The sequence below is a fragment of the Pteronotus mesoamericanus genome, unplaced genomic scaffold (genome assembly GCF_021234165.1).
Source record: "Pteronotus mesoamericanus isolate MK-2021 breed Mesoamerican mustached bat unplaced genomic scaffold, CSHL_Meso_final contig_64, whole genome shotgun sequence".
Lineage (NCBI taxonomy): Eukaryota > Metazoa > Chordata > Mammalia > Chiroptera > Mormoopidae > Pteronotus > Pteronotus mesoamericanus.
Genome location: NW_026555224.1, coordinates 3,589,952 through 3,615,957, shown reverse-complemented (window position 1 = coordinate 3,615,957; position 26,006 = coordinate 3,589,952). Strand labels below are relative to the sequence as shown.

Here is a 26,006-nt window from a genome sequence, read left to right as displayed (position 1 = left end):
CTGGCCGCGGCCGCCGCGAGGTGCTCGCGCTGTGCCTGGAACAGAACGAAGCGTGACGCGATCGCCCACGCTCTAGCCCCGGAGCCTTCGGAACCCAGTGAGGTGAGTCCAGCAGGGTCAGGCCGCACCAGCTCGGGGTATTCAAGCACCGGAGCGGCTGTGGGGTCGCGTGGCTTCCTGGACACCGTCCGTGCGCTGGTTGGCTGTGAGGGCATCAGTTCGGGGATGCCTCCTGGTGGCCGGGATGCTGGGACACCTTCTCAGGTCATTCCGGTTCCAGCTCCCTGGCGTCTGCCCGTGCGGTAACCAGAGGCACACAGCTGGCGAGAGGGGTTTCTGAGCTGTTCAGAAACTGGGTCGGGGATCCGGGATGGCACCTGCCTCTGCCCAGCACTTGCGCAAACCGCTTCCCAGCCTGGGTGAGACGTGTGGACTTGACGGTGTTTGCGCCTTTTACCCTCTGGAGTGTTTTATCTGGGCTGACTGTGGTTACAGAAAGAAGCAAACACTAGACGCGAGTTGTTAGGATTCTCTCCGGCCGCTTCAGCCCGGATTGTCCTTTGGCCTCAGGACGACGCCTGATGGCTCTGCTCTGGTTGGGCAGAGGTCACACAGTCCTTGCGAAGGAGATAGGGTCCCCTGAGGCTCGAGTTCTCTCACTGGTATGGCTTATAGGCGAGATCAGGAGTGGGCGAGAAGCTGCAGGAGAGTCACCATCTTGAGACAGGACCCTGGAATTTTAAAGGATCTTTTCTACCTGTGTGATCTTGGGTGAGTTACCTAACCTCTGTGCATCTCAGTTTCCTCTTCTGTAAAATGGGGATAGTGGTAGTACGTTATGTAATTATAGTGAGGATTCAAGAAGGTAATGTGTAAAAAGAGCTGAGTAGGATGCCTGGGGGGAGAGTAAGGGATCAATAAATGATAGATGCTATTATTGCTGCCAGTAGTAGTGGTGGTAGTAGTAGTAGTAGTAGTAGCAGTAGTAGTAGTACTAGAGGACTCTGGGGTTCAAATTCCAGGTCAGCCACTTTCTAGGGTGACCTTGGGCAAGCTACTTGGCCTGTCATTGTTGGTTTTATTTGTACAATGGGGGAAATCATGTTGCCTACCTCAGAAGACTGTTGTGGAAATTAAATGTGTTAATACCTGTAATGTGCTGAGAAGAGCGAGTGCTGTGTCAGGTACAAATTGTCCCACAAAAGCACCTTATTTAATCAAGTGGTACAACCTAATAATAACTACAACTTTGCCTGGCTTTGAAGTTGAGATATTATTTGTGCAAACATCTATCTGTTTTTTGATGGGCAAGGTGGGTTTCCTTCTTTCCTCTGCAGTTTCACAGATATTGGCAGGTGATCCACTGGGCCCAAGGTCAGTTCTGGGGAGGGTGTTAATGGAACAGAGGGACCCGAGGAGTTGTCTTCAGTGAGAAGAGGGTGGGTGGAGACAGTTTTCAGAATCACAGTTTCTGTTGAACGTTCGCAGAGGAGAAAACCTTTTATTTGGCAGGAAGTTGAGCCTGTGAACAAACTCTCACTAATTTTTTGCCTTTGGATTATAGTGAGAGAGGAAGTGGAGACGAGCAATATTTTAAATGACTAATTTATTTAGTCACTTAATATTAGCCATTAAAAGGCTAATAGCATAATTTTGAGGATCAGCAATTGTTTTCTTTCTGTCAGCAGGATCGCGTACATCTGTGGAGGTTTCGGAGTGGTCTGGCTGCTTGGGACCTCTCACCTTCGCCCACAGCACTCTAATTCCTTTACACCATATACCTGAAACCCATTAGCATCATAAGTGTGAAAGCCTCCTGGCTTTGCCCTAGCTCCCAATTTTGGACAATATTCCATGGGTTTATGGGGAAGAAAAAAATAACTAAAGTCCAGAATCCTGCCTGAAGAACTTGGTGGGGAAAACTAAGGTCCTCATTCTAGACACAAGCACTTGGGTAGCATGGGGACCCCCTGTATATCTAGAGTATGTCTTCATTTGCCTCTGTCACCAATGCAGGCATAAGGGACAGAATTTCCATATAGCCTCTTCCTCTGTACCAGTAGGAAGGGATCATGTTACCTGTCCAGCTTTTGGAAAACAAATAGCTCAAGATCTCTTCTCTTTCCTTCTCTCTTTAGTCCCAGCAGCTAATTCACTGCCTTGGGTCAGGGCAGCACCCAGCACAATCCTGGCCCCTTGCAGGCATATATCATCATTCTAATCCAGCTCCTCCACTTAACTAACTGTGTGATCTTGGACAAGTTACTCTACTTCTCTGAGCTCATTTTCCTCCTCTGTAACATAGAGAAAATAATAGTATCCCTAAACCTACCTTGTTGGGTTGTTAAAACTTGAAATGAAATATATAGAGATTATATGTACATATATAGAAAGACTGTGTATATTGATGAGACACATGTATTATAATCATGAGATGACCCTGCATACATACACATTTATTATATAAGTTCATTTTTAAAATGAATGTCATTTCACGTTGTAAATTTTCTGTAATTGAGATGCATTATGTACATTGACGAATGGGTAATATGCTTTCCAACACTTTCCCCCAAACAAAGCTCTTATTAAGTCAAAGTGTATTCTATCTTAGAATCAAGGAAATATGGCACAGCCCCTGGCAAATATTAAGTGACCAATAGCTGTAGGCCATTGTTATATTAGGTGCCCTAGGAACACTAAGAGCTTGACTGTAAAGAGAAGAAATGAAGCAGAAATGAAACAGAAACTCTCCACTTTCAGTAAAACAGCATGAGGGCTGGGAAAATAGGGCGGGAAGGGACTGAACATGATCTATGGCGGCTGTCGGGAAATTCTCTTGGCAGATTTTATCTGTCAGAATCAATTTGCAAGGTGCTTGCTCCGTGCCAGACCCTAAACTGGGCACCAGGGGGCAGGATGAGCTAGGACTGCTGCCTTCCTGGAGGCTACAAGGCACAGGGGGCAATACTAGAATCCCCGCAAAGCATGATACAAGGTGCAGAGGCTGGCCTGGTGGACCAGGGGCCTCCTGCCTGAAGCACCTGGTGAAAGGTTCTTCAAACCTGTCCTGCGATTCACAGGTTAAGTCTCCAACCCCCACATGCTGGGCCTGGGGACAACAAGTGGAGGAGGCAGCTCTTTGGCAGCTGTGGTGGCCAAAAAACAAATATCCTGAAAGAAGGGGCCAAGGCCTCAGAATGCAGACTATCCAGCCCAGAAAGAGAAAAAGCAAGGCGGCCTCTGAGGGCATGTGCGCACCGGGCCTCCACGGACTAGCCAGCAGGCTGGGGTATGTGCACTTACCTGCTCTTCTTCTCTGCCCCTCCAGCCTGCCTGCCCTTCCAAGCGCCATCTTCGACATGGCTCCTGGAGAGAAGATCAAAGCCAAAATCAAGAAGAATCTGCCTGTGACGGGGCCTCAGGCGCCTACCATTAAGGAGCTGATGAGGTGGTACTGTCTCAACACCAACACCCATGGCTGCCGTCGCATCGTGGTGTCCCGTGGACGCCTCCGGCGCCTTCTCTGGATCCTGTTCACGCTGACGGCCGTAGCCCTGATTTTCTGGCAGTGTGCCCTCCTCATTCTCTCCTTCTACACTGTCTCCGTCTCCATCAAAATCCACTTCCAGAAGCTGGATTTTCCTGCAGTCACCATCTGCAACATCAACCCTTACAAGTAAGAGGCAGGAGCAGGGGCCTAGTGTGGGGTCATACCCTCCTTGGATGCCAAAAGCCCTCCTTAATGGTGACACACTCCAGCCTGCAGGCATGCTTTTTAGAAATTTGAATTCATTGCCGACATTGGTAAATTGCCCTCTCCCAGCTTCTAAATCTGTACCAAGTTTTCAGTCCATCAGTGGCTTCTGAGGATGGGCTGGCTCAGGGAAGGCAGGGGGCAAACTGCAAGGATCAGTTTTACTTGGATGTTAGGCCTCAGAGAAGCTGTAGCTCCTACCCACCACCCTGGACACACACACACACACACACACATGCACACACACAGCCTAGCTTAGCCATTTCCCCTGAGTACCTCAAGCTTAAACTCTCATGCTCCTGAGATGTAAGCTCAAGGCTGACTCAAAAGTGGTACCCAGGTGGCTTCCAGAATCTTCTCAGCTGCCCCAAATCCTCACCTGAGTGAACCCAGATCCACTAATTGAAATCATTGGGTTCTGGGCAGAATTGGCCCTTGATACTGCCCTATCATCTGCAACAGGACCTGTTTTAAATGGATCACTGGTGTCCTTCTGAGGATTGTTGAAAACTGGTCTATGAGGCAGATCAGAATCTGGCAGTTTGTCAGAGCAGGTGTAGGGTGGAGAGAAGAGAAGAGCAAGGGAGGAAGACTATCAAAGGGAACTACCTAGACCAGAGTCATCAATGAGTTGACAGCAAAGCTCAAAATCCAAATCAGGTCTAAGATTCATCCTCCACCTCAAAGTTTTTCTTTTTACTTTCTCTGCCCCTTTCTTCCTTTTTTTCTACCTCCCTCCCTTCCTGCTGTCCATTTTTTGTTCTGTAATCATCTACCAATTGTCACACACTGTGCTAGGGCCCATGGCATAGAACTGAACAACCCAAACACAGTCTTTGTCCCAATGGAGCTGATGTTGTACTAGAAAAGTGAACTACTAATACAATTAAATACTAATAAAATTAATAATAGTGACCATTTAATTAAATAAGTAGACATAAATTCATTTACTTTTCCCAATAATTCCATTTTACAGATGGGGAAATGAGACACAGAAAGGCTAAATGCCTTGTCCAAGATGATACATACAGAGCCAGGATGGGGAAGTAGAACCCAGGGAGACTGGCTTTATCACTATGCACAGAGCAAGGGAGAGAGAGAGGGGGGAGAGTTAAAAGGAAGGCCAGGATCATTTGATATTGTGAAAGATGGAACCATTATGCTTCAGTCAGTCAACTCCTATGTCATTATTCTGTTCTTAGGGTTGTCAAGGTAAGTTACACCTCTTCCCTCCCAGCACTGACTCAAGGAGAGTCAGAGGGCAAGGACAAGTGTACTGGGTGGAGTCAGAGCCTGCTCCGTGGGTAGACTCCCATGTAGCAGTGGCTGGGCTATGGGAGGCACTTACAGTCACCACTCCAGAAATGCTGGTTGGGACAAACTCATCAACACATCCTGAGAGCAAGCAGACAGTGGTGGTAGAAGTAAAACCACAGGAAGTCACCAAAGAGTACACAGGAGCTGTCTGCATTCACTTGAGCCAGCAGTCACACATGATGGGGCAAACTGTAACAGGCCTGTTGTCCCTGGCCAAGGGGACAGGAGCAGTGGGCACAATGCTGACACATGTGGATGGAAAGCAGCATGGAGAAGTAGCAGCATTGTGTCAGAGAGGTTTCTTCTCTCCCTGAATCTCATTCCCCACTTTGGCAGGTACAGTGCTGTGAGGCCCCTTCTAGCTGACTTGGAACAGGAGACCAGAGCGGCCTTGAAGACCCTGTATGGCTTCTCAGAGATTGAGTCTCGTAGGAAACGCCGAGAGGCTGAGCCCTGGAGTTCAGCATGGGAGGGCACCCAGCCCAAATTCCTCAATCTTATCCCACTGATGGTCTTCAATGAGGGTGAGACCAGCAAGGCCACAGACTTCCTCACAGGGCAGAAGCGTAGAGTCAGTGGAAGCATCATTCATAAGGCATCGGACGTCATGCATGTCCAAGAGTCCAAGGAGGTGGTGGGATTCCAGCTGGTAAGTACACATGCTTATGGTTTGGGGCACAGGAAGGGCTGGAGATAGTGGGTCCAGAGAGGTTTCTCCTTTGCCATTAGCACCTTAGTCCCACTGGAGGAAACTCACCCAGTTAGGGTGAATGGGAGATAGGCAACTGAAGTGGATGCAGGCTATCATAAGCAGAAAGCAAACGTCTTAGAAGGTGACTGGTAGCTCATGGAGCTCACTCAAAGGACACAAATTAGGGAAAATCCAGGGATCTTCATAACAAGAAATGATGGAACGTCATTTCAGATACTGCTGCTGGATCAAATAAGCTTCAATTAATTTTAGTCTTCTTGTTCATTCATCTGTAGAGACAGGTTTACATCTCATCTTGGGACAACTGATTGGCCAAGCCTGGGTCACCTGTTGGCTCACAGAGGGTGAGGGCCTTGATGGACAGCCTCAGCCAACTGTATGGGGAAGTGAAATTTCATCAAAGCAAAACTGGGGCACAGATGCCAGAAGGAAGAAAATAAATAATAAGCAGCAAAAACACCCAATGTTCCCTCCATTGCTTGCCTTAATGAGTGGCTCTCACCTGACTTCTCATCTCTCCTTCTTAGTCCTATTTGAGAGGTTCAGAAGAAGTAGCCATTTACCAAAAATTAGTTCCATTGCTTTCCTGGACAAGCTCAATCACCACCCTCTTCTCCATGCCCCTGCCACCACTGCAGAAGAGCTACTTCTCGGCAGTCTAGCCGTGAATGCTGATTGTGAGACCCCAGGACTGCAGTCCCAGATCCTGAAAAGAATGGCCCTGTCCCTTAACCACTGAGACTTTTCAAATTCTTTCTGGGTCCTTTCATGAGGTACACACGATTCTCCTTAATACCAAAATCAACGCTTTTGTGTCTGTCATTTAGGAATTTTTAAGCCCTGCATGATGAGAGCATCTGGGATGTACCACAAGTTCCCCATAAAGCTCTCATTATGGTATAATTTAAATGCTGCTCTTGCTGACTACCATATGAAGTGGGAAAGGGTGGAATTTTCATCAACATTTTATAGGTGAAGTAATGGATATACAGTGCCTCACCCAAGATGCCTCAGAGAAACAGTGTTAGAGTCTGGGCTACAATTCAGAGTAATAGACTATGGATCCAACAGGAAATGGTGAGGGTCATATAGGAATTCAGTAGTGATAATCAGCTGAAGCCCAGATGTGCAGAAACCCTGAGGAAGGTGATTTTGCATTTCACCTGGTAGGGAGTCATTCCTTTCTCACTGACCTCCTTCTTGGTCCTTAAGGCTTAAGGATAATGTCCCTCAGCCCCTAGATGTGAGAATAAGCTCATCCTTGCCCAGGGACCCCTCCTCAGTTCTTCATCCTTATAGTCCTTCTGAAGGTTGATGGATGGTAGGTAGAGCTGATGGCTTCAGCCTCATGTCTCCTCTTATTCACAGTGTTCAAATGACACATCCAGCTGTGCTGTCTATACCTTCAGCTCAGGAGTCAATGCCATCCAGGAGTGGTATAAGCTGCACTACATGAACATCATGGCACAGGTGCCTCTGGAGAAGAAAATCAACATGAGCTACTCTGCTGAGGAGCTGCTGGTTACCTGCTTCTTTGACGGGGTGTCCTGTGATGCCAGGTCAGGAGAGGAAGGCTGCTCTCTTAGCTCCGAGGACTGGTGGCTCTGAGTGTCGGGCCCCTTGCGTGCATCTGCAGCTCAGCTGTAGGTCTTGGGAGAGAATGGTGCTCTTCTCAGTGGCCCTGCCCTTTGGAAAGCAGCTTACAGAGGAGCTAAACTCTAGAGTCAGTCAGGGAGGGAGGTGGAGATGGCATAGAGTCAAAATATCCTTAATTCCATTAAACCACTCATAAATACAGAGTAGTAGATGGTGTACGTACAACCTTGTATATTGCCGTCATGCATATCAATGATTGAGAACCACTGATCTAGCATAGAGGGAGGAAGAGAGGGAGGGAGTGAGGGAGGAAGAAAGGCCTATGATGTGATTCCTTCTTTGAGGATCATGTCCTAGGACTAGGGATTGGAAGAGAAAAATGTCAAGTGTTGGCTGAGAACTTCAAGAGTAGAGGAATTTGGGGTAGACATATGGTACAAGAAATACCAAGTCAGGATGGAGACGGAGGCGAGAGGATTAAGAGGAAGAACAGAAAGCAAAGAATAGTTCTATATCGACATGTGTCAATCCGGATGAGAGGCCTTGTTTGTCATTCATGAGAGGACAGTTGGGGAAAGTGAGTCCTCTCTATCATCCATTGTTCACAAAAGAGAGTTGGTGCAGTTAGCACTGCCCATTCTGACTTCCACTCCAAAGCATGTGTGGGGGGAAGTCCCAGCACAGCCCCTTCTGACCCATATTCTTCCTCCATAGGAACTTCACACTTTTCCACCATCCAATGTATGGGAATTGCTACACATTCAACAATAAAGAAAATGAGACTATCCACAGCACCTCCATGGGGGGCAGTGAATATGGTAAGGAGACCTGCCCCAAGGAGGTCCTGGGTATCAAGACAATTGAGGGTGCTTGAGTCTTCTAGAAGTGCATTATCTCTGCACCTGGCCAGAAACCAGTGACAGAACGGTCCCTTTTTGCAGGGTTTCTATCAGCTTCTATGTTGGTTCCTTCTTTATTGGTATCTTTTCCCCTTTTTGATGTCCCCTCTTTACTTTTGAGAGAGTGGTAGCAGCATGGCTGGGATTTCTTCTCCTGGGAATCCACTTTAGTTTAAGCTTGTAGCTGGAGTGAGTAATGCTGGGCCAGCAGCTTCCAGGTGGACTTAAACCCAGATATGCCGAATAAGAGATTAGGGAGGCAAACACTGTAACTCGAGCTTGGCTAAGATGACAGATTCTTAAAACCAACACCCAACTCTGCCACTCACTTGTGACCCTGTACAAGTTACTGAACTCAACTATAGAGTGGGGACAATAATAATAGCTCTGATAGGAGGCAATTGAGAAGACCGAAAATGTGTCGAACACTTAGAATAAGACCTGACACACACTGGTTAGTCTGCTAGGGCTGCCACAACAAAATATCACAGATGGGGTGAATTAAAGAAGACATTTATTTTTTCTCAGTTCTGGGGGCTGAAAGTCCATCATCAAGGTGCTAGGAAATTTGGTTTTTGGTGAGACCTCTCTTCCTGGCTTGCAAGTCAGCCACCTTCTCACTGTGTCCTCACATGGCTTTTCCTCTGTGGCATGCAGAGAGAGGGCTTGCTCTGTGTCTCTCCTTCTTCTTATAAGGACACAGTCCTATGGGATTAGAGCCCACCCTCGTGACTTCATTTAACCTTAATTACTTTCCTAATGGCCCTAGCTCCACATACAGTCATATTGGGGTTTAGAGTTTCGGCATATGAATTTGGGGAAAAGGAGACTCCATTCACTTTGTAGCACACACGAGGCGTGCAGTAAATGCTAGTTGTGGCTCTTGCTGCTTGGCAGCTCTCTACCACTGCTGATGGTACCACCACCACCATAGTATCGTTACTCCCTCCCATGCTGCTATGCCTTCTGCTCCACTGCTAGGTCTATTGGGAAGACAGGAGCTCAACAGATTGGCCAGGCTTACCAACAAAGAGAAATTCTTGACAGTCCTAAGCAAACCAAATATAACTCATATACAATATCCCTAGCCTTTGTTACTGCATAGTCTGGGTTCTTACCAAGTCTGCAGGAAACCCTAATTCAGGGCACAGACTCGAGTGGGAAGAAGCAGTGTGGGAACTGGGAGCGAAGACTTGCACAGCCCTGGCTCTGCTCCATGTGGTCTGTGACATCGAGCAAATCACTTTCCCACTCTGGGCTTTGGTTCCTTTATCTACAAATGGAAAAAGTCAGAATAACTCTCAAAGTTTTCTTCTTTCACCCCAGAGATCCTGCTCATTTGCTCATTCATTTACCAAACATTGATTATCGCTGTATGCCAGGCCCTCTTCCAGGTGCCAGGAAGGCAGCGGTGAACCGGACAGATACTATGTCTCCTTTCAGGGAAGCTGCACTTTAGTGAAGAGAGAAAGATAACAAATGAGCCAACAAGCACATAGACATTTTCCAGCTATAAATCCTGATGAGTGCTATGATGGAAACAAAGCAGCCAAGCTGAAGAGAGAGAAGCTGAGGTCAGAATGAGAATTTGGTTTCGGATAAGGAGGTCCAGAAAGGTGAATTGTTTAAGGATGAGAAGATCCATGTTAATGTCCACAGGAGAGTATTCTAGGCACTAACATGTGTTAGACCCTGATGTGTTCTAAAAACAGAAAGAACAGTGTGCTTGGAGCTTCCGGAGGGAGGGGGAGAATAGGGAGAGTTGGGGGGTAGTGGTGACATCAAAGCCATGATGGCCAGTCAGGCTAATGGGAGCTAATGGACTTTATTCCATGGCATTTCATCCAGTGAGGTGCCACTGAAGGGTTTTAGGCAAGGAAGTGTCCTGATCTGATTTCTGATTTTCAAAGGAGGGTCCCTCAGGCTGCTGGGTGCAGAATAGGGAGCACAGGGCAAGAGTTAGGCCAGTGATTAGATACACCATCAGTGCTTCACCTCTTCCCTGAGGGTTCCAGAAGCCACAGCACTGGAGGGTGCTCAGCAGAGCTCCCCATCTCACAGGACCATGTGGAAGTGCATGTCTCGGGCAGAGTAGCAGTTCCCTTACACTCAGCAGGTCTGTGGGACTAGCACTGCTTTTGAGCCCTTATTCTGAGCAAGCCAGGGACAACTACTTGCCTTGTGGAGCTTCCAGTCCAGCCCTGTCTACCTTTCACTTGTTGGAAATGCCTAGGCCTTGGTTATGAAGCTCCCAAGACAGTAAGAGAGGTAGGCTGTATGAGGGTATGTTCCCCCAGCTTTGACCACAACGAGCTGCCTTATCCTCTCAGGGCTGCAGGTCATCTTGTACATAAACGAAGAGGAATATAACCCCTTCCTGGTGTCCTCCACCGGAGCTAAGGTGATTGTCCATCGACAGGACGAATACCCCTTCATCGAGGATGTGGGCACAGAGATTGAGACGGCGATGGCCACCTCCATAGGGATGCACCTGGTAAGACAATATTCTGATATCTGTAGACTTAGCGAGAAGCACAGGTTTTTTTTCAAGGATAACCAAATGGGGTGCAGCTTATGGAAAAGAGGGTTAGTTTCGAAAGGCAGTGTGGTCCTGTATTTTGCAACGGTTACCCTACTGCTTGTTCCAGCAGTTACACTAAAGGCTGTCTTTGTATCTTGTACATGGGCGAACAAGAAGAGGAGGCCATCTAGGGAAAGAATTGAAGGAATGTTCCTTGTTCCGGAGACAGACACCAACATTTATGGAACCTGTGCTGGAAGCGAGGCATCAGACACTGACTATATACCTGTCAATAATATAAATAGAGCAGGTTAACAATTTTCTTTCTGAGCCATCTAGAAGCTTATGAGGCATGTAAACCACTATTTAAAGGCTAGTGGAAAGTCACTGGGCAATCAAAGATCTATTTAGCCCATCACACTTCCATCAGTTTCACATCATTTACCAAGAACCCCCTTCTCCCTGAAGTCTTTGACCTTCCCTGACCTCAGCAGGTACTGAAAATACTCATATCTGTCAACCAAAGCACATCTGGGCTGCAGACTCCAATCCCTGAGTCAGCTGTGCCCAGTGGGAGTTGAAGGGCAAGATGGGAACTGTCCTTCTCATTTGCAGGCCTGGCTCTTTTATGCTAGTGAACCTCGCTCTCTTACTCTCTCCGACTCTCTTTCTTGGTCTTTCTAACAGAATGATTCTTTTTTACTTTTTCATTACTGTTTACATTCAATATTATTTTATATCAGTTTTAGGTGTACAGCACAGTGGTCAGACAATCTTGAATGACTCTGAAGAATTTATTTGAAAGGAGTATATACACAAAGTAAAAAACCCAAACATAGCAAGGAATACACCATACATGTATATCTTCCTTCCATCCCTGGCCTCCAGTCCCCTCCTTCCTCATGCTGTTGCTTCTGTGTCTTGGCAGGGATGTAATAGTCTTCTTCAAGTATGTGTGTATCGGTATAAACATTTCTCCTTTTCTGTAAATACAAAATAGTGTTATGCCCCATTTTTCACTTGGCTGTAGCTTGGCAATTGTTCCTTATCAATACACATAGACCTGCCTCATTCTTTTTTTTTTTTTTTTTTTAAGATTTTAGTATTTAATTTTAGAGAGAGAAGAAGGGAGGGAGAAAGAGAGGGAGAGAAACACTGATGTGAGAGAGAAACATCAATTGGTTGCCTCTCATACGTACCCTGACCAGGGACCAAACCTACAACCCAGGCATGTGCCCTGAATGGGAATCAAACTGGCAACCTTTTGTTTTGCAGGACCATGTCCAACCCACTGAGCCAGACTTGTCAGGGCTGCTTCATTCTTCTTAAATACCCAAATATTCCATTGTGTGGATAAGTTATTGAGCAATTCCCTCTTGATAAGATATTAGGTCCTTTCCAGGCACAAAAAGTAATAGTGTGATATGGTATGATGTGTATTTGTCTGATTGCTTCCTAGAAGTATGTCAAAGAATATGTGTCTATGAAGCAATCTACAGCCTCACCAGCAATGTGTCAGAGTAGCTGTTTTTCCACACTCTCACCAACATGGATATTAACCAATTTTTAATCTTTGCTAATCTGTGAAGAAAAAAATGGTATCTATTGTCATTTTAATTGACAGTCCTTTGTGCCGTTATTTTTTTACCTGTTTGTGAGGGTAAATTCTTCTCGTGGACTGTCTATTCATATCTTTGTTTATATCCAACCAAATGTCCCAGTTGAACTTCCTTACTTACTTCTTAGCTTACACACCTCACAAACATGTCCTCCAGAGCAGTGATTTCCAAACCTGGTTGGTCATCAGCCAGAATCTACTAAGTCAGAATGTCTGAGAGACGAGCCCAAGGATCCGTATTTTTTGACCAAACTCTAGTGGTTATTCCAACAGGCAGCCAACCCAGGAACCTCAGCTTTAGAAACTTGAGTAGTTCCACATGAGAAAAGAAGCAAAGTGTTTTCCCAAAACAAAAATAAAGCTAGAATGACACAAAAGGCTTTGTACAGCCAGACCTGATGGCTTCATACTAGGTTAGAAAGTGATATGGTGGAGAGTGGGGCTAATATACCCATCCATTATTTACCCACTCAACAAGCATTTTCTTAGCCCTCCTATGTGCTAGACATTGGGATAGTATCAGCATGAAGACACCGTCCTGTTGGAACTTAGGGTCCATCAGAGAGGACCAATAACAACAAACAATTACACAGATGGTTAATTATAATCATCATAAGTACTAAGAAGGAAAAAGGCAGGACTCACAGGAACATACCATGGGGATACCTGACTAAGGGCTTGTTTTAATGGGGCGATTTGGGGAGTTCGAGAAATGCTTTCCTGAGGAAGTGACATTGAAGTTGAGATAGCAGAGATGATGAACGGAAATGGTGACACTCCAGAGGAAATTTGTAGTGTCAGTGCCTCATGGTGTCCCATCAAAGGGCAACCCTGGACAAGAGATGCCCCAGAATGGTGATCAGGGAACCCAGCTGTGCTAAGGAGGCATGTTTGTTTAGGGCCTGTGTTCCAATGTGGGAAGTTCATTCTAACATGAAAAGTATTGCATACCAACTGGCTGCATGAATGCTGATTGCTTCGACCTGCTCATACTGTGGCTTGAAAAGACTTCGTGGTACCACTTAAGGAGCTGAGTCATTGATTCTCCTGTTCACCAGCAAACCACCAAACTCCCAGATCAGAACAGTGAATATGTGAAGCCAACCTTTCCTTCCCATGCAGTTTTATTTGCATGCTGAAGAAGGGCCTGGGATTTGCAGCACATCCTTACATTATCCTTTCACCCTCTTCTTGCCTTTTGCCTCTCACAGAATCTGCAGACTTTGCGGGGAGGCTGTAGTTACAAGAGCTTGGAAAAGTCCAAGAACCAAGGAATTCTGCTCTCTGGTTTTCTGCTCTGAGCTTAGAAATATCCACCACATTGTTAAGCAAATATTCTCTTCACTAAGAGTAGGTAAATAAAGACATGGGTGGGTTTTCTGCTACGCCTAATTTGAAATATACAAAATCAAAGCCACAGAGCAGGGTCAGTCAGCTCTAGTTCTGATTTATGAGCATTTACAATAACAAAAAAACAAGGATTACTAGGAGGTCAGTAGGGAGTCACTAAGAATAAGTCCAAACAAACTAGACTTCCTTCCTTTCTTATTTGTTTCATTTATTTATTTGTCATGTTAAGCTGGTAGACTCAGTAGTTGGTTAGGCAACGAGTTAACAAAATTTCTTTCATTCATTAAGGGCCTGTTTGTCCAGAGCGCTGGATATTCAGAGATGAATACATCAGAACATCTGCCTTCAAACATAAAACACTCCCTTGCAGTGCAGTTTTTAGCTCTGTAGGAACAGAAACCTTCTCTGTCTTGTTCCCAGGCACAGTTCTTAGCAGATAGTAGATCCTCAGTAAATACTGTTGGATGGATGGATATAAATGTATGTGTGTGTGCATGGAAGCCCAGGCAGCAGTGGTTGGTGATGGCTTTCTAGATGATGGATTCTTGAAGGACAAGTGTCAAACACTGTCAGAGAAGGATAGTCCAGATGAAGGGCATAGCCATTACAAAGTGGTCACACAAAGTATTTTAAGCCATGTAGTGAACCCTTTTTAAAAATCACCTTGACTGAGTGTAATCAGGACGCTGGAGACGAAATATTTATAGTGATTCTAGAAAGAAATGATACACACCTTAGCTGTAGGAATGGCTATGGGGATGAGCTGAAGTGAATGGATTTGAGAGAGATTACAGCATGGAAGCAACAGAGTTTGACAACTGAGGTCAGCGAGGAAGGGTCAGGGGAAGTTAGATTGGTATTCAGGTTCTGGCTTGGGCAGTATGGTGGATAGCAGTGCCAGGCTCAGAATCAGGGAAGACAGAGGAGGGGTAAGTTTTGGGGGAGAAGATGACCATTTCCTAAGTGTTTAGTAAGTAGATACTATGAATCTGGAGCTCAGGGGAAAATCAACAGGAGCCAAGGAAGGTGGGGAAGGTAGCATTATTCTAGACTTGGACCCAGGACCTGAGACAGAATGCAACTGTTTAAGGTGTGAGCAGAAAGAAAATGGGGAAATAGAGGCAGAGAAGTAGGAGCAGAAGCCTAGAGAGTTGGTATCAGATAAATATCAAGGAACAAAGTTTCAAAGAAGGTGTGAACCAAAGGGCCAAGTGCAGTCGAGAGGTCAAGCAAGATAAAGGGCAAAAGGTGTTGTTTTTTTGGGTTTGGCAACCAAGAGGTCACCAGTGTTCTTTGCCAGAGAAATTTTCAGTGGAAGGAGTGGAACAGAAACCTAAGTACCAAAGGGCTGAATCATGAATAGGAGATGAGGAAGCAGGCAAGGGTGGGCAACTCTCCGGAGGGTGTGGGGCCTCTCCTGAAGGGGGGAAATTTCCCTGTCACGTGTACACTTTTTTTCACCCCAGTGTACACTTCTTTTCACAAGTGTATGCACAATATAGATTAAGAGCTCAGACTCCAGAGCCAGACAGCTGAGATTCCGACGCCAGCTTTGTACTTTGGTTGTGTAATCTCTGTGTCTCAGTTACTTTATCTGTAAAATGGGGATGAAATGTTACTTCATAGGCTGGTGAGAATTCAGTGAGTTGATTCATGTGAGGCACTTAGAATAGTGCTTGGCATGTGCTCCTTAAATATTGACTATTATTGCACATTTTTTCAAAGAAAAGATGTGAAGAGAAAGAAAAAGAGGGGTTGGGGAAGTTTTTCCTTGTCCTTTAGGGTCCTCCCTTCTGAGTGAGACATTGATCTTTTCCATATGTGGAAAGAGCACTAATTATTTTCCTTTGTGATGCAAATATTCCTCCCAGTATGTGCGTTCCTTTTAGTTTTCTCTAGGCTACTTTTTCACACACAGAAACATCAAATGTTTACATATTCAAATATTTATTTTAATATTCATCATTATAGAGGATTTTCCCTCCTTGACATCAGATACTGAGCTGAGTTCCCTTCCAGCTATTTTATTACTTCATTTCCTACTTTAACCCACTAGAATGTTTTTCTTCAGGAGATAAAGTGGAGGTAGAATTTACTTCCTTCAAATAGTTAATAGTCCTCACTTCATATATTGAGTAATTCTTTTCTTCTCCATTGATTAGAAGTGTAAGCTTTATCATATACAAATAACTTTTATAATTTATTGCAATATAAAAACAGTACAAAAGAGAAAAGGGTTAACCCACCCATCGTGCCATCTCGGGCACCCTGCTGCCACCTGGGCTTTTCCCTGGCGCAATTCACAGCTTTAAAGACCTGAGCTAAGGACTCCTGTGCAGCTGCCTTCCTCCCCTAGTGTTCTCAGAAGGAAGCAGATAGGACCTGCTTTGATAAAGATGGATTCTGTTTCCCCCACACATACACACATGCGCACATACATATTTAACCACACCTACACATACACACATGCTCACACACATACACAAATATGCACAGACATTCGTGCATACTCACACATATGTATACATAACTGGCACACATTCACACACACATACTCAGTCTCGTTTCTGTGTCTCTCCCTAAGACACAAGCCACAATGTTTCCCCACCCTGCACAGCTCAGCAGTTCTAGAAAGCTGACAGTGGGTGTGGGGAAGGGGGAGAGTGAAAGGGTGGGATGGAAAGTGGGAGGGAAAGCACTCTCTGTCCAAGTTCATCTACCTGAGGCTTGCAGACGCTAAAGACCTCAATGCCACTCTAAAAAGTTCATTTGCCCTTGTTGCTTCATAAGTAACCTGAATAACCCAGGCACTCTGAGTTTAATAAGCATCATTACAGAGTAAAGGAACATCGAGCACTCAAAAAGCATAAAGATCAAAAGATAATATCTCACCACAGTCGGTTTCCTGGAAGTGGCCCCTGGGTTTGTTCTCCAAGTAGAAGGAGCCCCAGCGACCTTCGCTTATGGCTTATGATCAGTGTATCATTCTACTCAGTTGGGCATTCGCACATGGCTTACCTGAGTGGACAACCCTATCACCTTGGTGCCCCCCAGGCGTGTAGAGCTCATAACTGTCATTCTAGACTCTCAGACAGGACAGCTGACACAGCTCCACAGGACTTGGGGGCTCCAAGGACATCAGCCCAAGGAGCCTGCTGCTTGGAAAAGCTTGAAGGGTGGCATTGAATCGAGATGCCCTCGAGGGAAGCCACTGCTGGGCATCTCTGTTCCCAGTGCCCAGCCCAGTCCTGGCATGTACTAGAGGCCCTGAATCTGTTTGCTCCCCAGCTATTAGAGGAATGAAGTAAGTGTGTTTGTTCTGTACTGATCCGGAAAGACGCTCACCTTTTATTGTTAGTGAGAAGGGGAGATTGCAGGGCAAAGGGAATGGGTGAGTATTTGCCTGCCTGCCTGCCTGTCTGTCTGAGATCAGGATGTAGGCCCCTTGGGGAAGACAGGAGACCAGATGGCTACTCTCTCCTTTGTTTGCTTCTGCTGCTGAAATGTTTTAAAATGAGCACTGCAGGTTGTCCCTGAGGTGCCTGCTATTAATTGAGGGAGACTACAAGGTTGGGCTAGCAGATGAATTACAATATAAACACAAAGAGGTTCTAGCCTCAAAATTCTTGGTTCTTTTTCCCCCCCAATTATCTTTCTCTGTATATAGCACTCTTCAAAGAAAAAAGAAGTTTCTTTCCTCCCACAAGTGTCTTACTCAATTTCCCTTTATCCCTCCTCCCCCACTCTCAGGAAGAAAAAAAAAACAAAACCTGTATGCATGCACACACCCTGGAACCTAGCTATAAGCAGGCCACAATTTATATTATTGTTCTCCCTTGAAAGACATTATTCTTTTTTCCCCCTCGGTTGGCTTGTCTGGATTGTTTACTTGCAGTGACAAATATTAAGCTACAGCCAAATTTAGTAAACCACAATAAAATATAATTTTAAGGTTTTTGAATTATAATAATGTTCTTCCCTGCTCTGATCAGTGTATCATTCTACTCTGTTGGGCATTCCTCAGCTCTGTCTGAGAAAGTCAATTTTTCCAAGTCAGTTTCTGGGGCCAGAAGACAAGGGGGTAGGAAATGGGTCCCTCACTGGGATGAAGTCCCATGCAGCCAGCGTGTAGTCGCTGCTCATTCTTCTAACCCCTCATGCTCCTCCCATGGGGTTCTCCAGCGGATCACCACCATTCTGAAACCAGTGCATGTTTCTTAGCATGAGAGGTGGCATGATTTTACCTTGTCCTCCTTCTCTGACTTCATTTCTAGCGACTTCTCTCCCTTTTGTCATGTTCCAGCCACCCTAGCACGCTCTCGTCCTTGCTGCTCCCTCTGCCTAATCCTCTTCCATTTCTTGGCACACCCAGCTCTTTCTTGCATTCCATATGGAGCCAATGTGTTCCCCCCTTTTTTTCTTTAGATTTTATTTATTTATTTTTAGAAAGAATGGAAGAGAGGTAGAAAAACATCGATGTGCAAGAGAAACGTTGATGGATCACCTCTTGCATGCCCCCAACCAGAGGGCAGGCCTGCAACCCAAGCACGTGCCCCAACTGGGAACGGAACCTGCACCTTTTGCTTTGCGGAAGACGGCCAACCAACTGAGCCACAGCAGTCAGGCCCAGTGTCCCTTTCCTGAAGACATCTTCCCTAATCACACCAACCCCTCCAGTCTCTCTACCTATTCTCATTGATCACTATCCAAAATTATCTTATTTACTTGCTTTTCTGGTCATTTGCCTACCCCACTAGAATGTAAGCTCCATAAGAACAGGCAGCTTATCTGTTTAGATCATTGTTGATTCCACAGTGCCTAGTAGGTGCTCAATAAACAGTTGTTTAATGAACGTCTTTTCAGCTCCCAGGTGCTGTTCGCAATGCCCACCCCTGCCCCAGTCTGAGTCCTGAGGGAGGCAGGACTGATAGTGTGCTACTGTGATTGCAGACCGAGTCCTTCAAGCTGGGTGAACCTTACAGTCAGTGCACAGAGGATGGCAGTGATGTGCCCATCAAGAACATCTACAATGCTGTCTACTCCCTCCAGGTATGATCTGGATAAGACACCCAGCCCTGGGTTGTGGCCTGGACCCAGAAGACAAGGTTATGTGTAAGCTGGGGTGTGTCTGGGACCAGGAACTCTGGTGAGAATCCTTGGGGTTCATCCAAGCAACTCAAGAACAAACGATGCTGGCTGGTTCCAGTCCCCTTCAATCTGTAACCAGAGCTTAACTGATTCCTTGAGGTTTGCGTGGAACACAATGTACAAGACAGGCCCACTTCCTGTAAAGGGCCTTGGCGACTGAGGGACAGGAATGAAGCAGTTTGAGAAAGGCGCTGGCTGAGGGGTCCTGAGCTTGGCTTCCAGTACCACTTGTGCCCCTCACTCACCAGGGGCCTTGGGCAAGTTGCATCATCTTCAGCAGTCACAGGAGAGGTTGGATTGGATCAGGGGCTGCTGATTTACAGTCCCAAGACCCATTCCAGGCTGCACACCTGATTTTTCTGGCCTGGATGATGTTTAAAAGTCAGGGAATTTCATAAGAAAACCAAAATTCCCAGCTTCTCCTGAAAAACAAGATAGGGGCTGTATTCGTGCAGGATGAATAGTGGGTGTAGACAAGGCATATATTCTGCAGTTCCCCACAGTCTCCACTAGCACCTAGTGTATGACCTATAGTACAGGCGCCTATCAGTGTTTGAGTTTTAAGCCCTTGAGTGTGATCATCTCTTATGCCTTGCCTCATATTCTCAGAGTCTGCAGCTTTCTCCCCATGAGGGAACCCAGGGAAGTCAACAAAAATTATCCCAGCAGGCTAAAAGGACCAGGCAGCCCTCTGATTGAGTCCTCCTGCTTAGCTCACCAGAGATGAGCTAAGAAGTAGTGGAGACACTAAGTGAAAAGAGACTATTAGTCCAAGAACATCTGCTTGTGAGAAATAGAAATGCAATGAAACTGAGTCCAAGACCAAAAAAAAAAAAGAAAAAAAAAACCCAAAAGCAAAAAATTTGAGCTCGTGTAAAGACGCTCCTGGATAATATCTAATGAGAGGCTACCATGTACACATACTTGACATATGTCAATTCATTCCATGCTGAAAGATGAAGAAATCAAAGCACCAGAGAGGTTAAGTAACTTGCCTCAAGTCACACAGCTAGGAGGTAGCCTTTGAACTTGAGTAGTCTTCCTTCAGAGCCCCTGCCATTAGCTTTTATGGTATAAGCTTCATGGATGTCGTGGTAGCTTCTGACCTCCAAGGACCCAACATGCAGGGCTTGGACCTGAAGATGGGAAAGCTGGTCCTGTGTTCCCCTCTGCTTCCTGACATCTGCTCCAATTTTCCACTTATCTCTGGCCTGGTGCTCGCATGATGGGAAGTGGCTGTCCCAGCCCCAGCTCCACCTGAGCCTCATCTCCACCTCTCTGTTATTCTAAGTTCTCAATACATTTTCTAGTTTGGCCCCTATGGAATCAGGGGACATTTCTGGCCCAATCGGCTGTGACCTGAAGGGCACATTTACATGATATTCCAAGGCCATAGGAGGCTGACACTATGGATGAGGCCTGTGTAGGGAGGGGCTCTCTGGCCCCCATGTGCAAGGGGGTTAAGGGAATCACTGGTCTCCTCTTACAGATCTGCCTCCACTCATGCTTCCAGACTAAGATGGTGGAGCGGTGTGGGTGTGCCCAGTACAGCCAGCCTCTGCCTCCGGCCGCCAACTACTGCAACTACCAGCAGCACCCCAACTGGAGTGAGTGAGACCCACCCCAGCCTTGCACAGCCCATGAACTGGGTCATCCTGGCTCCTGTACCAGCCTGTGCTCAGGCATCCCTAAGGCCCCTGCCTCGATGGCCTTTTTTCTGAGGAAGGTGTTGGTAGAGAGATATTACCCAGAGTTTAACTCCTGTCATCCAGCTTGGCTTGAATGATATTTTCTAATTAAGGACCAAATGCTATAGCCCTGTCTGTGCTAAGGGCTGAGAACCTCTGTCAACCCCAGGAGGCAAGAACTATTGATAAATAGTACTCTTTCATAGAGGCTCAGGTAGGTTAAGCAACTTGCTCAAAGTCACACAGCTAGGGAGTAACAGAGCCCAAACCAAGGGCTGCCAACCCCCCAACTCATGTCCCTAACCACCGCAACATCACAAAGCAGCATTTGTTTCCAGGAAGCAGGGTTTGTAGAGTGTAGCAGGAGAAATTACAAGGAGACTATGGGGGCACCCCTGGAAACCCCCAGGGAGGGCCCTGTGGCCCTAATGCTTATGCTACTTTCTGCCTTGTTGCTCAGTGTACTGCTACTACGAACTGCACCAGGCCTTTGTCCGGGAACAGCTGGGCTGCCAGTCCATGTGCCGGGAAGCCTGCAGGTGAGTGCTCTGGGGGGATGGGATGAGCAGGGCTGGGCTGACCGGGGCTGGCCTGGGACAGCCACGCTCACTCTGTGCCCTCTTCCCTTAGCTTCAAGGAGTGGACACTGACCACCAGCCTGGCGCAATGGCCGTCTGTGGTTTCTGAGGTCAGTTCTTCTGCCCTCTCTTCCTCCTCCAACTCCTCAGCCTGGAGCCTAATGCCTGGTTGTATCCTCTGGCATTGTGGGTAACTGCAGGAAGGTGGGGGAAAGGGAGGGAAGGTCCAGGTTGGGAGTGGGGCTGAGTACAAGGGCATTCCCCAGACCACACTTTCTTTCCCTGTCGCAGAAGTGGCTGCTGCGTGTCCTCACGTGGGACCAAGGCCAGCAAATAAAGAGAAAGCTCAACAAGTAAGTTGACCTCCACCCTGCTTCCTCTGCCCCAGTTCCAACTTCCTCACTTGCTTTGTCATTGCCAGGCCTTCTTCTTTTCATTCACTCATTCCTTTATTCGACAAATATTTATTGAACTTTTATCATGAGCTAGGGACTGCTCTAGGCCTGGGGCTCTTAAATGCTTTGACCATGATGCTCAGTATAAAAATACTTTTCTATTGTTGCCCATAGAATATGTAACCAAGGTTTAAGGCTCATGAAACAGCACTTCTCATGTACATACATTTGGGCAGGTTTTCAGATGGTGCCTACTAGTAGAGCCAAACCATTTGCTCATACCCATCCCAATTGCTTAGAGCACGGTTCTGAACAATTGGTGCTCATATCAGTTACTAAACATTTTGAGTATCTCTGTGGATGCAATCTGATACTTTCTATTCCATTTTACTTGGTGAAAAGCACTGGTCATGGCCCAGAAAATTTATTTCATGGCTTCCTGGTATAGCTTGACCTAGTTGGAAAAATACTCCACTTCTAATTTCACTTGAATTTTCCACATTGAAATTCACTTCCAAGGAAACTTTAGCAAAAATCAGCCAGGCCACCTTTCAGGGAACTTAGCAGATGGAAAAAAAGCTTGAGTGGTGGGGATTGCATGAGAACTCACATCTCTGTGGGCCATTCCATCTCCACAGTACCCAACACCAGGCCTAGCACAGCGGGAGCCAGTCTGGCCTCCAATATGTACTAAATGTTTTGTGCCAGGTGCTTTGTGAGTGTGGGGTACCATGATGATGAGCAGACATGATCCCTGCCCCCAAAAGCTTACAATCTAGTGATAAAGATAGACTTTGGCCAAGCATTACAAATTTGTGACTCCTGAAGCTAAATCTGGCTCCACAAAACTAATCCATTATTTCCAGCTTTTTTCTTGAAAAGTCAAAAGTTCGGGTGACAGCAAACCTCCATTCTTGCATAGCACCAAAGGGCTTAGTAATAGCTGCCCTTCTGGGATACATACGAACTTTCCAGCTTGCCACAGTCCCATCAGGAGGCAATTCAGTACAGGAGTTAAGAGCACAGATTTTGAAGTTAGATCTCTGTATGTTTGAACACTGGCTCTGACAATTATGAGCTGTGTTGTCCTTTATTTTTTTTTTTTAAGATTTTATTTATTTATTTTTTAGAGAGAGGGAAGGGAGGGAGAAAAAGAGGGAGAGAAATATCAGTGTGAGAGAGAAACATCGATCAGTTGCCTCCCGCACGCACCCTGACCAGGTTACCAAACCCACAACCCAGGCATGTGCCCTGCCTGAGAATCAGACTGATGACCTTTCATTCTGTGGGGCGACACCCAATCAGCTGAGCCACAGCAGTCAGGGCAAGCTGTGTCGTCTTGATCAAGTTGCCTACTGATTCATGTCTTAGTCTCCATATCTGTAAAATAGGAATGATTAAAACAGCCTACTTCATAGGGTTGTGAGAATTAAATTAGTTCATTCATACAAGGTTCTTGGAATAGTGCTTGGCAACACAGGAAGTGCCCAATAAATACTAGCTGCTATAATGGTTATTATCATTACTACCTTATACTAAACCTACCTCATTCATTTACATTACCTACCTGTCTCCTGAGATTGCAATCAAATAATCACACATGTCAAGACTTCATGAAGAACAGGGTGTTATGAGAGTCTAGCTGGGTAGACTCACTTAGTCAGGACGTTAGGAAATGGTTTTTGAGTAATGAATGGCCTGAGCAACCAGGCCCAGCCTGGAGATGTGCTCTGGGTGCAGAAGGAGCCCTGTGGGCCAGGCTCTGAGATTCCTGCAAAGCTCAAAGCCTGGGTCATGCTGGGGGCTAGGCAGGAGGGAGGTAGCCATGCTGAAGACTTGGTCACCTGGTAGAATACAAAAGTGCCAGCTCACCTTGGCCCTGCCTGTTGGAATTTCTGCAGGACAGACTTGGCCAAGCTCTTGATATTCTACAAAGACCTGAACCAGAGATCCATCATGGAAAGTCCTGCTAACAGCGTGAGTAGCTCCCTCCCAGGACCTGTCCTGGGTCTGTGAGGGCACCCATCTGCCTGGCCTAGGGGAGCAGAGTCAGATCACAGGGGTCCAGCCTGAGTTAGTAGGGACACCATAAGCCAGCCAGGCCTTGGATCAAAGCCGGCAGACGAAGAGGGACAGAAAGGTTGACCCCTCCTTCCTCCAAACCTGTGCAAGGCCAGGGATAGCCAGTGTTTCTCTTGGGATTTGGGGTCTCTGCACGAGGCCAACTTGGGTGGGTCTGTCTTGATGGTATGGCTTGGCCTTTCTTGTAGGTCGAGATGCTCCTGTCCAATTTCGGTGGCCAGCTGGGCCTGTGGATGAGCTGCTCTGTAGTCTGCGTCATTGAGATCATCGAGGTTTTCTTCATTGATTCCCTCTCTATCATTGCCCGCCACCAGTGGCAGAAAGCGAAGAGGTGGTGGGCCCGCAGGCAGGCACCCACTTGCCCTGAGGCTCCCCCCAGCCTTCGGGGCCAGGACAACCCAGTCCTAGATATAGATGATGACCTACCCACTTTCACCTCTGCTTTGCGCTTGCCTCCAGCTCCAGGGGCTCAGGTGCCGGGTACACCGCCCCCCAGATACAATACCTTGCGCTTGGAGAGAGCCTTCTCCAACCAGCTCACAGACACCCAGGTGCCAGCTGAGTCCTGAGGCAAGATGAGGAAGAAAGATCTAGCCAGGACCACCAATCATGGGCTGAGAACTTGGACCCTGTCTCCTGCACGCAGAGGGGCCCTCTACACCCACTCTGCACTTTTCAGAGACATTGACTATAAGTCTGCTTTGAACAACAAGGTGGGGCCGGGCATGTGCAGGGGAGCTGAGCCTTGCCCAGCAACACTCAGAGCCATCCCGATGAGACAGATCCTGCAGCACAAACCCTTAGCCCACGTGCTCAGAGAGAGATGGGGTCCAGGAAGTGGTGCCTGATAGAGTTCTTGACCAGAACTTGAGAAAGGTTCCAAAGCCTCCAGTCAAGTTAGGGCCCAAGGATGGGACCTTAGGTTGAAGGGCTGAAAGTGCTGGCTGGTGCCAGGATAGGAGGAAGCTCCAGCCCCCCTGGAGCCGTTTGTGAATGAACTGTTTTTAGTCACAGACATGGGGGCAATGTCTCCTCTGTGCCTTCAGGCTGGAAGCTGGCCTGAGGGCTTCACAGTGTGTAGGAGAGAAAGGGTGCAGTGGGAGGAGGCCTGGGGATGTGACAGGAGACCCTCACTCTGGGAGGCGGGGTAGGGCGATGTTCTGGGCAGCTAAACCAGTGCCTTGGCCCCCTCTCCCAAGCAGAGAGGAGCCAACTAAATGGCTTTGCTGGACATTCATCTCCAGTGGTAGCCCAAGACATAAAGTATATATCCTGACAAGCTTTTCTTCCTCCAAAACGGACTCCTCCACCAACAAGCCAACCACAGAAGATAGCCCACACAGTCCCATAGTCACACTCTCTACCATGACAATAGCTAATGTATTAAGCACAGAGTAGGTGTTCACTGTCAGCACAAGAACAGTGTACTGGGTGCTGTCCTAAGCTCTTACAGAGTTTACTGCTGGCGACTGCAAGCTATGATCCTCAGGCCAAATCCTGTTTTTGCCTGTGACCTAAGAATGGAGTATTTTTTCCTCCACTTCTCAATGGTTAAAAAAAAAATCAGAAGAACTTTTGTGACTCATGTAAATTCTATGAGATTCAAATTTCAATGTCCATGAATAAAATTTTATTGGAACTCAGCAATGCTTCTCCATTTACATAGTGTTGCTACTGCATTTGTGCTACAAAGCACAGGTAAGTAGCTGTGACAGAGAGCTGATGGCCCTCAAAGTCTAAAATATTTACCTGGCCCTTTACAGAAAAAAAATCTGCCAGCCCCTGCATTAGCACATTAGGTAAGTATGACAGTCCCATTTTATGGATCAAGAAACTGAGGAACAAAGAGGTTAAGTTACTCAAGTTGACACAGCTAGGAAGTTGCAGAGCTGGGACTGACTTCAGGCAGTCTGACTCCGGAGCCTGGGCACATTATCACTCCATCATTTTGCATCCAATCAGTGTCCTTGCCTTTTAAGGGTGAGGCTCAAGTCAGTTCCAGTGAGAGGAGGGGAAGGCTGGACACTTCTGGTAATGGGACAAAAGGAACTCCTCCACCCATGGCCTGCATTTCAGGACTGCCTCCCAAACAAGGTTGGTTGCTAATGGAGGCAAGAGTGTTGGTGAAAGAGCATGGGCAGGGGGACCCTGCCTGGTCTAGGGGCGCCTACCTGGTCTAACCCGGCCCCATGCCTGTGGCAGCAACAGCCATCTCTATCCAATGTGCTGATTCCATAGAACCTCAAGGGTTTTGGGTGCTGCAAGGAGGCATGGCAGCCAGCAGGGAAGAGGTCACCATGACCCCAGCCTGTCTGGAGCTCCCTGAGGAACAGGGAGCGAGGCCTGCT

General features: G+C 46.8%; 1 protein-coding gene across 1 annotated transcript; it reads left to right on the top strand.

The window, feature by feature from the left end:
• On the top strand, window positions 1–24,744 carry SCNN1G (sodium channel epithelial 1 subunit gamma). The gene is made up of 13 exons (XM_054580958.1): window positions 1–102; window positions 3,329–3,676; window positions 5,408–5,720; window positions 7,152–7,342; window positions 8,094–8,197; window positions 10,609–10,772; window positions 18,718–18,816; window positions 20,405–20,522; window positions 21,064–21,142; window positions 21,234–21,291; window positions 21,473–21,534; window positions 23,478–23,553; window positions 23,847–24,744. Exons 2-13 carry the CDS (start codon window positions 3,360–3,362, stop codon window positions 24,225–24,227), a joined length of 1,962 nt encoding a protein of 653 aa, XP_054436933.1. The 5' UTR covers window positions 1–102; window positions 3,329–3,359; the 3' UTR covers window positions 24,228–24,744.
• Window positions 24,745–26,006: the final 1,262 nt, after the last annotated feature.